Source organism: Apus apus, chromosome 3 (assembly GCF_020740795.1).
Source record: "Apus apus isolate bApuApu2 chromosome 3, bApuApu2.pri.cur, whole genome shotgun sequence".
In the NCBI taxonomy this organism is placed as follows: domain Eukaryota; kingdom Metazoa; phylum Chordata; class Aves; order Apodiformes; family Apodidae; genus Apus; species Apus apus.
The window spans coordinates 23,098,724-23,111,144 of NC_067284.1; the positions used below are offsets into that span (position 1 = coordinate 23,098,724).

Here is a 12,421-nt window from a genome sequence, read left to right on the forward strand (position 1 = left end):
TTTACAGGTTCTTCAGGGACAAGTGTCTAACCACCAAATTGCTGTAGAAAAACTGAAAAAAGCTGCCGAAGTGTTATTGGATACAAGGGGAGAGTTGACACCAGACAAAGATGAGATTCAGAAAACACTGGGTAAAATATTTTATTTTCATAATACCTCTTTTATCAGTTGTGTCTCCATGCAGGTAGTGGGAGAGACAAAAGGCAGAGTTTCCACATTCTTGTGTCACTGTTCAAATCTATGTTTTGTTGAGTCATAAGCTATTATAACCCAATAACTTCATTGTTGGTCTGTCTCCTCCATTGATCCATATACTTTTCACTCAAAAGCTGTCATTTTATTTTTGACTTGTTTTTTTTTGTTTGGGATTTTTCTGTTTGTTTGGTTGGGTTTGTGGGGTTTTTTTGTCAGAAATTGGGATTATGTCTAATTCCCATGTTACAGATGGGCATGCCAAACACAGTTAGTGATTTCTGGAGGATCATAAATTCTCCTGTGTGAAGGGGCATGTTCAGACTCCAGCGGTATGTTTCCAAGCAATTATTTGAAGTTTGATTAGCCAAGGAATTATTTCCTTCTGACTTCAAAAAACTGTGATGGGTTGATTTTGGCTGACAGCCAGGTGCCCACCCAGCTGGGTGACACCCCTTCACTCCCCTTGCCCAACAGGGTGGGGGTAAAAAATAAGATGTAAAAGCCCATGGGCTGAGATAAAGACAGGGAGATGAATTACTGGTTATTGTCAAGGGCAAAACAGACTTGAATTGGGGAAAAATCAGTTTTATTTATTGCCAAATAAATATGCTTCAATAGAGAGAAACAAATACAAATTCCTCCCACCCTGCCCTTTTTACCAGGTTCACCATCACCCCTTCTTTCCCAGATACTCACGCCTCCTCTTGCCCAGCAGCACAGGGTGGATGGGGAATGAGTGGTTGTGGTCAGTCCATAACAGCTCCTCTCTGCTGCTGCTTCTTCCTCACGCTTGTCCCCTGTCCCAGTATGCATCCTATCCATGGACTGAAATCTTGCAGGATAATTTTGCTCTAGTATGGGGTCTCTATGGGCTGCAGTTCCTTCAGGCAATATCCACCTCCTCCAGCATGGGGTCCTCCATTTGCTGCAGTCTGGTTATCTGCTCCAGCATGGTCTTTCACCAGGCATCAGGGGAAGCCAGGCGCTGGAGCACATCTTCCCCCTCTTTCTTGTTTGACCTTGATGTCTGCAGGGCTGGTTTTCACCCTTTCTTTTCCCTCACTATTCAGTTGCAGGCAGCATTTTCACCTTTCTTAAATATTTGTTCCCAGAGGCACCACCAGTTTGGCTGAGGAGTTCAGCTGCACTCTGTTCTGGGTCAGCTGGAACGGGCTGGAATGGGCTGGAACTGTGTCTTCCATGGGACAACCCCTGACCTCTTCTCTTGCCACCTACATGGAGTACCCTTTCCTCTCAGTTGTGAGAAGTAGCAAAGCATGACATTCACCACTGTCTGAAGTCTGGAGACTCTCTATTTGTATCATACAACTCTCTCTAACTGGATTCCCATTAGTAACTTGCAGAGCAACAAAATAAAAGAACTGTGGGCTTGTCTCTTTGGAGGCAGTGATGAAACTCAGTGGGAGGTACACAGAACTTGTAACTTCGAAAAACTTGTCCCAGAAGTGCTGAAGGTCTCATGAAGAACCACCTGGAAGAAACTTTAGGCTCTAACAATAATATAATAGACATAATTGTAGAAGAGCTGTCTCTGCTATTTTATTTCTTGAAAACAGTCAACAGCTGTCATAGGCTAGAGCTGCATGGGAACCAGCTTCAGAAAGCTGGGGAGCACAGCTCTAAACTGCTCCCCATTTCCCTTGTCCTGTGGGCTTTTTTGGCTCTATTTGAAGATTCTTTTCATCTTTGCTTGTGTGTTTTTACTGAATAAAGCTGATATTTTTGCTTAATTGTGATGTAGGCAATTTTTGACTCATACTTACCTGGTGAGAACTAGTAGAACTAGTAGAATGAGTTAAAAGCTTAGTTTGGCTAAAGGAAAAACTTGAAATATATTTTCTCTTTGTCAGATGATATTGTGGAGAGATATGACAATTTATCCAAGTCTGTGAATGAAAGGAATGAGAAGCTCCAAGTAACTTTGACACGATCCCTAAGCGTGCAGGATGGCCTGGATGAAATGCTGGAATGGATGGAAGGAGTTGAAAAGAGCCTTGAAGAACGAGATCAAGTGCCTTTGAATTCCAGTGCTATTCAGGATATTATTAGTAAAAGCATTGTAAGTGGCATTCTTTGAAAGAAGAAACATTCGATAATTCATTTTCAAGAAAAAAGTAAAATCTTAGTTTGACACCTTTAATAGATTAAAATTACTTAATAAAGAGGATGGTTGCTTGAAGTGAAACTGCACATAAGGATTTTTGTAGCTGAAATAGATCTGCACTGGTGGTCTAGCTGTACTGATATGTTGCTTCCTATGGTGAACCAGTTTCACTTCTTAAAATTTAGTTATAAGCAATATAAAGTAGTTCTTGCTTGTTTCAGATGCTAGAACAAGACATCGCGGGGCGCCGAAGCAGTATAAGCACTATGAATGAAAAAGTGAAGAAGTTCACGGACACAGCAGATCCATCCACAGCATCCACACTGCAAGCTAAAATGAGTGAACTTGCAGGACGATTTTCTGAAGCAAGTAACAAGCATAAGGAGAAGCTTATGAAAATGGAAGAGTTGAAAACTAAAGTGGAGTTATTTGAAGGTCTGTCAGAAAAACTTCAGTCATTTCTGGACGAGAAAAACCAGGCACTCAGTGAGACAGAGGCACCAAGAAAGGATGTTAGTGAAGTGTCTCAATATATGCAGGTACTGTGCCATTCCATTTGTATATATTGTGCACTTCTAGTCTCGCTCATCTAAGTGGTTGAAGAATAAATAAGGCATGCTTGTTTCCCAACTTTGGGTGGTTAGCTAAGATCAGCAATTTAATTTCAAACCAGTGATTGGAAAATCTAATATGAAGAATGTAATTCTGTTTTGCAGGAAGCTAGTGTAGAATTGGCACAACATAAGAAAGATCTGGAAATTTTGCAGCAGCTTCTTGAAGAACTTTCATTCCACGCTCTTCCTGGAGATAAAGCATTGGTATTAGAAAAAGTAAATTCTTTGTCAAAGAAATTCAGAGAGGTAGAGGAGACTGTAAAGGAAAAGTAAGTCAAATAATTAAAGTGTTTCCACCTTGGCTAATAATACAGTGTGAATGTAGTGATGACTGCCATGCTCTTGCATGCAATCTCAAGGGATTACAGTTAACCATAGACTAAAGAGGTTTTTTATTAAAAAAAGTAATATCTATAGATATAGATATAGATGGATAGATATATTCTATTTGGAAATACCTCTTTAGTTAGCCTGTCTGGTTCAAGAGCTCCAATGTTGCCTATAATGACAAGTAACTCTTCAAATTCTTCGACATTCACAGGAGTCCTGTCAGTTCTAAAAAAACCCTACTATTCCCCTTCTCTGATGGAATATAAATTGCTGCTTCTGCAAATTGCTTTAGAGCGCCGATTGGAATCAGGCTACAAAGGAAAACTGTAGAGCTTCCATACAAGTTACCTATACAGCAAGACTAGATTCTCCATATTCCGCTTATATTCTTAAAATCAGGTTTTGTGACTCTTTGAATTTAGGAATAGCAATATCAGATTGATAATATATGTTAGTTTAATTATCAGGAATACCAACATTCAGTACTCAATTTATCTTGTTGTCTTTAATTGTCTAGAGAAGAGGATGTATCATCTTGCCAGAAACAAATGGATGCATTTGAGCTCCTTGTGGAATCATTGAGGAAATGGATAAAAGAGACAACAGAACGAATTCCAGCAGCACAACCCTCTCTGAATACTGAAGAGTTAAAGAAACCTTTGGAAGATATGTTGGTAAGACATTGCAGAAGAGAAGTGAAATATGGCTGAAGGAAATAGGGCATCTATTACTAACATAAAAGTACAGACTTAAGGGGTAAGCAGTCACAGTAATTGGGACTATGTAGCTTGCAGTCTACATTCATATTCCCATTTTCTTTGCATGTTTGGATTATACTGCAGGGCATTCCCAAGTAGCAAGTTTATTCCATCTTCTACACTAAATCATTAAAGTCTGAAATCAGTTTTGTAATGAATAAATTACTGTTTTTCTTAACCAGAATTTAAAAGATGAATGGACATTAAAAGCACCTGAACTACAGAAAATGAATAGCAGCGGAACATTGTTGTGTAACCTAATTGCTGCTGTGACTTCTCCTGCCAAACTGAGAGCAGTTACAAAATCAGGTATGCATTTGTATAATCAGGTGTGCATTTTTATAATCAGGTAAGCCTAACATTTCTGGAGTTTTGAAAACCTTAAAGCCATAATTTTAAAATGTTAGAAGTGTGATGAGGCTGCCCAGAGAGTTTGTGGAGTCTCCTCCTCTGGAGATACTCAAAACGTGCCTGGACATGTTCCTGTGTAACCTACTCTAGATGATCCTGCTCTGGCAGGGGTGTTGGACTAGATCTTTTGAGGTCCCATCCAACCCCTAACATACTGTGATTCTGTGAGGACATGGTTTATCTAAAAAGTGAGCCAAGGCTAACCTTCTCATCCCAATATGGTAGCATATTAATGCTAGTCAATATTTTAGTTGAACCAGCAGCATGGAAGGGAATTAATATCCCAGCATGACTTTACTGAGCCAAAATGTATTTCCAGTGTGGAGCTTCAGCTAAATCCTTTTTACTGGTAATCTAATGTTAAAGACAGCAAACCTGTTTCCATGATTTTCTGCATTCTAGTGTTTAAATTGTTTTACAGAAACCAGTAACTCTGCTAAGTATCATTCAAGGAATAGTTCAAGGCATGTGGTACCAAGGGTGTTTCAATGACCATAAGCACATTTTCAGTCAGTTCTTGAGTTTATTTCCAGCTCTGTTCAGTTCAAGTGTGTTGGCCTTCATTGGTCACCTGCAAAGGACCGGGAGGACAGAAGATACCTATTTGGCAAGAGCAGAGCACTTTCAGCTGCCCCTGCTTCAATTCTTGCTTGGATTTTAAATACAAATACTTCAAATAACATTTTGGAACCTTATATGGGATATTTGGGCTTCTTTCTCTAACCCTTTCTCTACTCCTTTGCATATGAACAGAAAAATAATGCAATAACTAGCATATGAGAGCAGCTGTACTCCTCCAGACTAGAGTATTCACACTCCTAGACAAGAGCTGTACTGTGTATCACTTAATCACAGTTATAAATACCAGAGTCCAGCTAATAGACCATGAAGATTTACAGGGCTCTGGCTGGGGCCTGTGATTTCTCTTATCTGGTTTATTTTCTCTTGCCATCTTCCAGCTGCCACTAATGTGGTCCTCATTGTCCAGCTGGTACTGTGGGGTGGATGCATACCCTTTTCCAAGGCAACTGTTAATCTTTCTCTGTTAATTGCTCCTCTGGGAATACATATGTGCAGGAGAATGGGAAGTGATTCTCCTTGCAGTTCTCTGTGGCTTGACCATGTGCCCCAGTATTGTGATCTGATGGTGTTTTACAAAGTCCATGTAGCCCTAGTTCCAGAGGCTTTCAAATTATGTTTCAAATTAGTAGGGCTGCTTGGGTGAGCAGCTGCCTCCAAGTGACTGTAGGGACTCCATGTTGCAGTCCCAGTCATGGAGCACATGCTCAAATCTTGCTTGTGACAAGACAGGGAGAGATTTGTCTTGTTGGTATCAAAAGCTTTTTGTGCAGAGGTAAGATGCTGCTTCATCATGGGATCATTTAGGTTGGAAAAGACCCTTACAGTCATTGAGTCCAGCCATTAACTTAACACTGCCAAGTCCACCACTAAACCGTGTCCCTAAGCGCCACATCTACGTGTCTTCTAAATACTTCCAGGGATGGTGACTTAACTTCCTAGGTGGTTAAAGGTGTCCTGAGTAAGGAGTGCCTTTGGTTGTGGTGTCTGCAATGACCACTTTGGTTGTCTTTGGTGTTTAATGTTTAGTGCTCTCCTCAGAGTCTCAGCATTTGCCAGCTAGGCCTCTCCCTGACCCCAAGATGGCTGGGGAAAACCATGTTCTCAGTAGGCAGTAGGGAACAGGTTCTGTTTAGGGAGAGGAAGGAAGTGGTGTTAGCTGTATGGATGTGAGTAGGCCTCACAGCTAGGGTACAGACTTTTGTTTGCTATACTTGTTTATTTAGCTCAAAATTGTGAGTGATAGGACTGATAAATCATGCATATGTGCATTCTTAAATGTGCATCCAGTCGCACACCCACATGCTACGCATATATCGTACCATTTATGGCACTAGCTGGCTGGAGCAGCTTAAAACATAACACAATCTTTAAATATATAAACCAGTTTAAATAAAGTATTTGCTATCACAAGGTTGGCATTAAGATACTTCTTTAGTATTACAATAAGAGCTGTGTATCTCGTTTTGAAAAAGAAATGCAGTGCTGGGAAAAAGCACAGGTAGGTATGGAACTTGGTCTCTCTTGATCCACAGGTGGCACAATGTTAAATGGTGAAGGAGGAGCTCCAGGAACTCAGGATTTCCTGAAAAATAAAGGTCAGTAAAAATTTCAGGATGTATTAAAGAAATGCACTTGCCAATTACTGTAAAATGTGTAAGTATTTTTAAAATATTGTATATAAATTTGCTTGTAGCATTCACTACTAGACTGAACTTTCGTGTCACCATCATGTAAGGAAACTATATTGACTAGGACGTGATACTAAAATTAACTGTAAAAATACCTACTTCCAATATTTTATTTGGAGACAGGTAAAATCTGGCTGTGTATTCTGAGTCAATAGGTACTTCTGTAGATGGATACAGGGATATCTATTTTAATGTAACTTGTGTTTTTTAAAAAAATTCTAACGTGCATATGTGGGTTGGAACTTTTTAACACTCACCAGCATTCACACCATGCACATACACAAACATGAATATACAAAGACACCCATTTTACTTAAAATTGTATCACTGTGTGACCAACGTCTTTACAGAAACAAAGGAACTTATATAGGCACTTTATGTGTACTCATGGATTGCCACGTACCACATCCTGAGTGTCTGTTCTCCTAACCTACAGTCTACTTACCACAGTCTACCTGCTGTGCTCTCTCAATGATAAAACACTTATAATGGTACATGAATGTCAGCAAAATGATATCGCAGTAATGTTAGGCTGTCATATAGTAACTAAACTCTAGTTCAGCATGTTCAACTATTTGTAATGGAATTGTTACTTAAAACATTAAAATAACAATGGGTAGAAGGATTGTAAGGTATTTGGGTACCTGTGTGTATTAAAGTAATAATTTCTGTGAAATCAGAAGCTCTTGCAAATAAATAGGAACTTAAATAGGGTCATTCAGATGTAGTATTAACTCCATTTAGTGTGACCTGTAAATGACTCTAACACATTCAGTGACTTTTTATTTGGGGAAGTATTAGCTATTGCAACTCAGTGTACTGTTTAGAAGTTCTTGAAGTCAAGAACAAAAAGTATTGTTTGAAGGGCTTGTGACCTCTAACATAGTCTTTGTGCATCTCTCCTTTTACAGAACTCACAACGGTTCAAGAAGCCATGTCTGATGTGAATCACAGCTATGAAGATTTGGGAGTTTTATTGAAGGAAAAGATTTCGGAACTAGAATGTATGCTTTCAAAAATGCAGAATATTCAGGAGGAATCAACCTCAGTGATGCAGTGGTTGCAAAAAATGGACAAAACTGCATCAGATTGGGAAGCTACTCCAACTGATAGCGATGCAGTTAAAGCCCAAGTTGAGCAACATAAGGTATATTGTACTTTCAAAAAAATACACTTTCTTGCAGTTACTGGACAAACTGTATTTGAATAACTGAGATCTCAGCCCAGCTTAATGTTGCAGAGAGTATTTAAATGATCCCAGTAAGCATGCCAGTCAGGCTTAGAGCAAATCTGGCAAACTGTCAGTGGAGTAAAAGGAGCACTGTGTCAGGGAGATGGAGTTGCACAGGTCAGAAAATAATAATTTTGGTGGCCAGTTTAAATATGTGAGGCTATATTGATTTTTACAATAAACTGGTTTGATCTCTTTAGTGGTTTAGAGATACATACTGAATTGCTCACAAGATCTGAAGGGCTAAATCTATTCAAAAGCTGTTTCTGCAGCTGCTGGTTCACTGACACTCCACAGACCTCCCAGTCTCTGCAGCTGCAGCAGCTTATGCCTATTCCAAGGCAGTGTTTCCCTTCAGCAGCCATGTCATGCTTGTTAAGTTATATAGCTGCACAAGAGTCTCCTCCCCCCTTTTAAGCTGATAGAGCAAACCACTGAATCAGCAGTTAGCTTCTGTTCTCTTTCAGCATTGGAGGCATATGCTTCTTTAGCAAAGAAGGACAATATTTACATATGTAAAGGTTAATCTGTAAAGGGAATTGTAATGGATAGGGAAAATTCTTTCATTGCATGTGATTGTGGATAAACAGGGACAGAATTTGATTCAACTGAGGTACTTCTTTTATATTTGGTGCGTCACCCTTAAAAATTAACCTGAAGAGCTACTAACTTTCCTTCAACTTGGATAATATTCAGTTCTAAAACTCAGACTTAAAGTGGAAGAAGACTAGCTCCTTATTTTTTCAGCAGAGAATGTGCAAAGCTACCATGACAATCCTATCCCCAGTGTAGTGATAGAAGAGTATTCGTAGATAGGTGGAAAACTTGAGCAAGGGCTCAGGCAAGAGTCATCCTCCTGATGTGGTTGGAACTTTTACTAAAAATTCTAAATCAAACATAGGTTTGTTCTCTGTTTATTTTAGCAGGTTTTGGATAATGAAAATGTGGCTCCATGGGGCAAGCTGTATTACTTAAGAATATTCACATAAGAGCCCTTTGCCAGGCATAAGGACTATTCACTTCGGTCTGTAAGAAGGGCACGAGTTAGGAATTGTTGGGGCATCTTGTTCTCCTTCTAGGTCTCCACTTTAAGCTGTGGTGCTCTTTAAACTATAGTCTTAGATGATCTACAAGCAGCAGTCCAATAGCAGGGCAAGAAGCAGTGATAACAGGATTTCCACTGAGGCAAATGAGGCTACACTGCACTCCTCTCTGTTGGTGCTAGCTGGGTTATTTCTGCTGGGCATTAGTCAGGTTGTATTCTGTACAAGAACAGATTCCAAGTGTATGAGACTGTGGCAGAACCTAGTGGATTTTATTTTTCTGAGTTCTTCTGTCACTTGTTCAAATTAAATGGTAATAATTTTTATTAATATAGTTTTAATCTATCAGGTTATCTCTTAAAAAAAAATTGAGCAGCAACTTAGGCCATTATATAGTGTTTTGAGATTCATAGGAGAAAAGGAGTATATAAGTGGTAGATATTTATTGCTTATCTTCGTGCTTGGCATCTCAGTATAATGATCTTCCAATTATACACTTTGCCCTTCTTCTTCAGTCTCTTATTCATTTAACACTTGAATTTGCAGCTTTTTGAAACTGAATTAAAGCAAAGTGCGAACAAAGTGCAGGAACTAAAGGACAAAGTGGCAGAGCTGTTGGAGAAGAACCCCAACTCTCCTGAAGCACCCAAGTGGAGGCAAATGTTGGATAAAATAGGTACTTAAGTAAAGCTGTATTACAGTTCAGACTGATTTGGAAGTTGTTTTATTCTGAGTTTTTTAATGTATTAGCAATCACTAGTATTTTTAATATCTTGCTCCCTCCAGTGCAATTGAGAGGCTGCAGCTTGACTCCCTGTTGGAGAGGGCTTTTTTTTTTTTTTTCAAACAGTGTGTGTGACTAAAACTTGACTGGTCAGTTATAGTTCCAGATAAACGTTGTTCTTCTTACAAAATATAACAAATTAAGTTAATTCTAATTTAATGTACAGAACAGTTTGAGTTGTTGATATTGTTTTCTGCATGTTTTTTTCCCCATGCACTAGTAGCTGTTGTAATTTTGTGGATTTGGTGTTTTATTGCCATTTTCTAAAACTGACTCCACAAATTTTTCCAAAATTAATTGGAAATGACTATGTGTCATAGATCAGTCTTGTTTCATACCGATAGGCATTTCTGTAGCTACACCAATAATAATTTTAAAGCTTACATTTCTTCTGTCCTGTTTTGTAAGTGAAACTTTGAAAAGTTGTAAGTATCAGGTAAGGTCTCCAAGAGAGCTTGAATAGTGTTGAAAGGGAGTTGATACAGAATGAGGAGAGTTCAAAGACAATGAGTTGGCAAAAGAAACAGAAAACATGGATGAAACTTGGGGACAAGGAGAGTTAGCAAAATATCGGAGCTGACTGAGCAAGCACTGACAGTATCATAGAGGAAAGGGGGAAGTTAATTCTAAGACGCAGTGGCTGCTCTGGAAGCCACTTGCCACAAGTGGAATTGACCATAGATTGGCCTGGGTATGGACTTAAGCTCGTTCAGCACTTTTGAAATACCTGTGTACTGAAGTATTCTCATTGCCTGTCATTAGTTATGTGACTTAGATGTCTAAATGAGGCAGTTAATCTCCACAGGCTCCTAGTACAGATATTTGAAAGAGGTGTGTTCCTTCAGAGGGCTGTTCAGAGTAGAAGCCTAAATTAAGGCTTATGCTCACCCTTGGAAAGGAATCTGTTTTTTTATACTGAATAAGCAGGAAGATTTGTCTCTCTAAATGAGTCATCTCTGTTATAACTGAGTACAGCCCTTTGCCTTTTATGTCATGTGAGGCCAAAGCCTAAATTTGGTGGTATTTCACTTAGTAATATTCTAATCCAATATTATTGCACATTGTATATTCATTGCTCTAAAAATTTCACACGTGGCTTTGCTGAAGTGCAGAGCTTCATCCAAGTGTATATGGATCTGGCTGTTAAAAGATATATTTGCCGAGTCACTGCAGTAAGGCATCTGGAGTTCATCAGCAAGAAGCCTTATTAAAGAGCTCTGTTTATGTTTCATATATAGCCTGCTGTCTGAGAACCCATCTGCTAAAACATGCATGCAATGTGTTAACATTATCATTGTTAGATTCCAAATGGAAAGAGCTCAATGAAGTTACATCTGAGAGACAACAAAAACTGGAGGAGTCTTCAAACTACCTGACCCAGTTCCAGACAGCAGAAGCACAGCTGAAGCACTGGCTTGTAGAAAAGGAGCTAATGGTCAGCGTGCTGGGCCCGTTATCAATTGATCCTAATATGCTGAATACACAAAAGCAACAGGTTCAGGTGAGTCATGCCAAGACTCATCATTGATTTAAGTGTCTTCTGCTTTTTATGCTATTAGCACAGTACTATTTTGCAATTAGAGCACAGTTAGTGCAAGCTATTACATTGTTTTCACAGCAAGTATCAGCTGAAGTCATACTTGGCTACAGTAATGATAAGAAAAAATATTGTAGGAGTGAAGAGAGATCAGAGCAGCTAAGGGAAAAAAATGGTGTGGAGATACTGGTCCTCTGATACATTGTTGTGTTTTGACCATACTACTGTGGTTTCTGTGGAATCAAATGAAAATGTTCCTTTGAAGTTTTATTAATTTAATGTATATGTAACATTTTATGATCAGTCCTCATATACAGTATATGCTGTACAACTAGCTTTTTGAGATTTTATTTACTGTCAGTAACTAATAAAAAAATGAAGGCAAGTGAAATGCAGTACTGGAATAGATAGGGCCAAGAGTGGGAAAGAAGAAGTAAAATGAAAAAGTGAAGTAGTTCATTACTGAAATACAGCAAACCTCAACAAAAGAAAGAAAAATCAGACTAAATTGCAGATATTAGAAATTTTAATTTCAAACATTTTTGTTGCTGCCAGTTATTTTAACCTATGATGAGAAATAACATTTTTATTTTGCAAAAATATTATTAAGGCTGGCATATCAGTATTGATTAAAATGAAGTGTATTAAAATTATTTAATATTGGTTTGTAAGGGCTTAATAAATCTAGACAGCTGGCATAAGACTTTCATGCTGCTGCAGGGAGGTTGGATTTGATGATCTTCAGAGGTCCCTTCCAACCCCTATGATTCTATGCATCACTTAACAGCCCTTAAGACATAATTGACTCAAAAAGGAAGGGTCTTAAATGTTCTGTAAAATAAAACCATGATATTTGTCCTTTCTTCTGCAGGCACAGAAGAAGGGACAAAAAAATAAATTCTGGGAGCCAATGATGTAAACTTTAAAGGTCTGACAGTACACATTCAGTCATTTTTTGAATTATCAAAATATCCTGTGTGCTGTAATAATACATCACAATACTTGTCAGAATACACCTTCTTTGAAGTTCTGTCTTAACACAAATATCAAAACTGTCTAGGAAAGAAGACATGGCTTGAAACTAAACAGCGATTATTTTACTTCGTCTGGTTACTTACTAACT

At 38.6% G+C, this 12,421-nt stretch overlaps 1 protein-coding gene across 8 annotated transcripts in view; it reads left to right on the forward strand.

The window, feature by feature from the left end:
- DST (dystonin) overlaps positions 1 to 12,421 on the forward strand; it is a 296,184-nt gene that overhangs the window by 202,317 nt on the left and 81,446 nt on the right. For all 8 annotated transcript variants that reach the window (XM_051614873.1, XM_051614876.1, XM_051614875.1 and 5 more), the window contains 10 exons: positions 8 to 131; positions 2,067 to 2,275; positions 2,542 to 2,859; positions 3,037 to 3,203; positions 3,782 to 3,938; positions 4,205 to 4,331; positions 6,548 to 6,610; positions 7,615 to 7,850; positions 9,524 to 9,653; positions 11,063 to 11,262. In XM_051614873.1, coding sequence (XP_051470833.1) covers positions 8 to 131; positions 2,067 to 2,275; positions 2,542 to 2,859; positions 3,037 to 3,203; positions 3,782 to 3,938; positions 4,205 to 4,331; positions 6,548 to 6,610; positions 7,615 to 7,850; positions 9,524 to 9,653; positions 11,063 to 11,262 — 1,731 coding nt within the window. The remainder of the gene's footprint in view (positions 1 to 7; positions 132 to 2,066; positions 2,276 to 2,541; positions 2,860 to 3,036; positions 3,204 to 3,781; positions 3,939 to 4,204; positions 4,332 to 6,547; positions 6,611 to 7,614; positions 7,851 to 9,523; positions 9,654 to 11,062; positions 11,263 to 12,421) is intronic.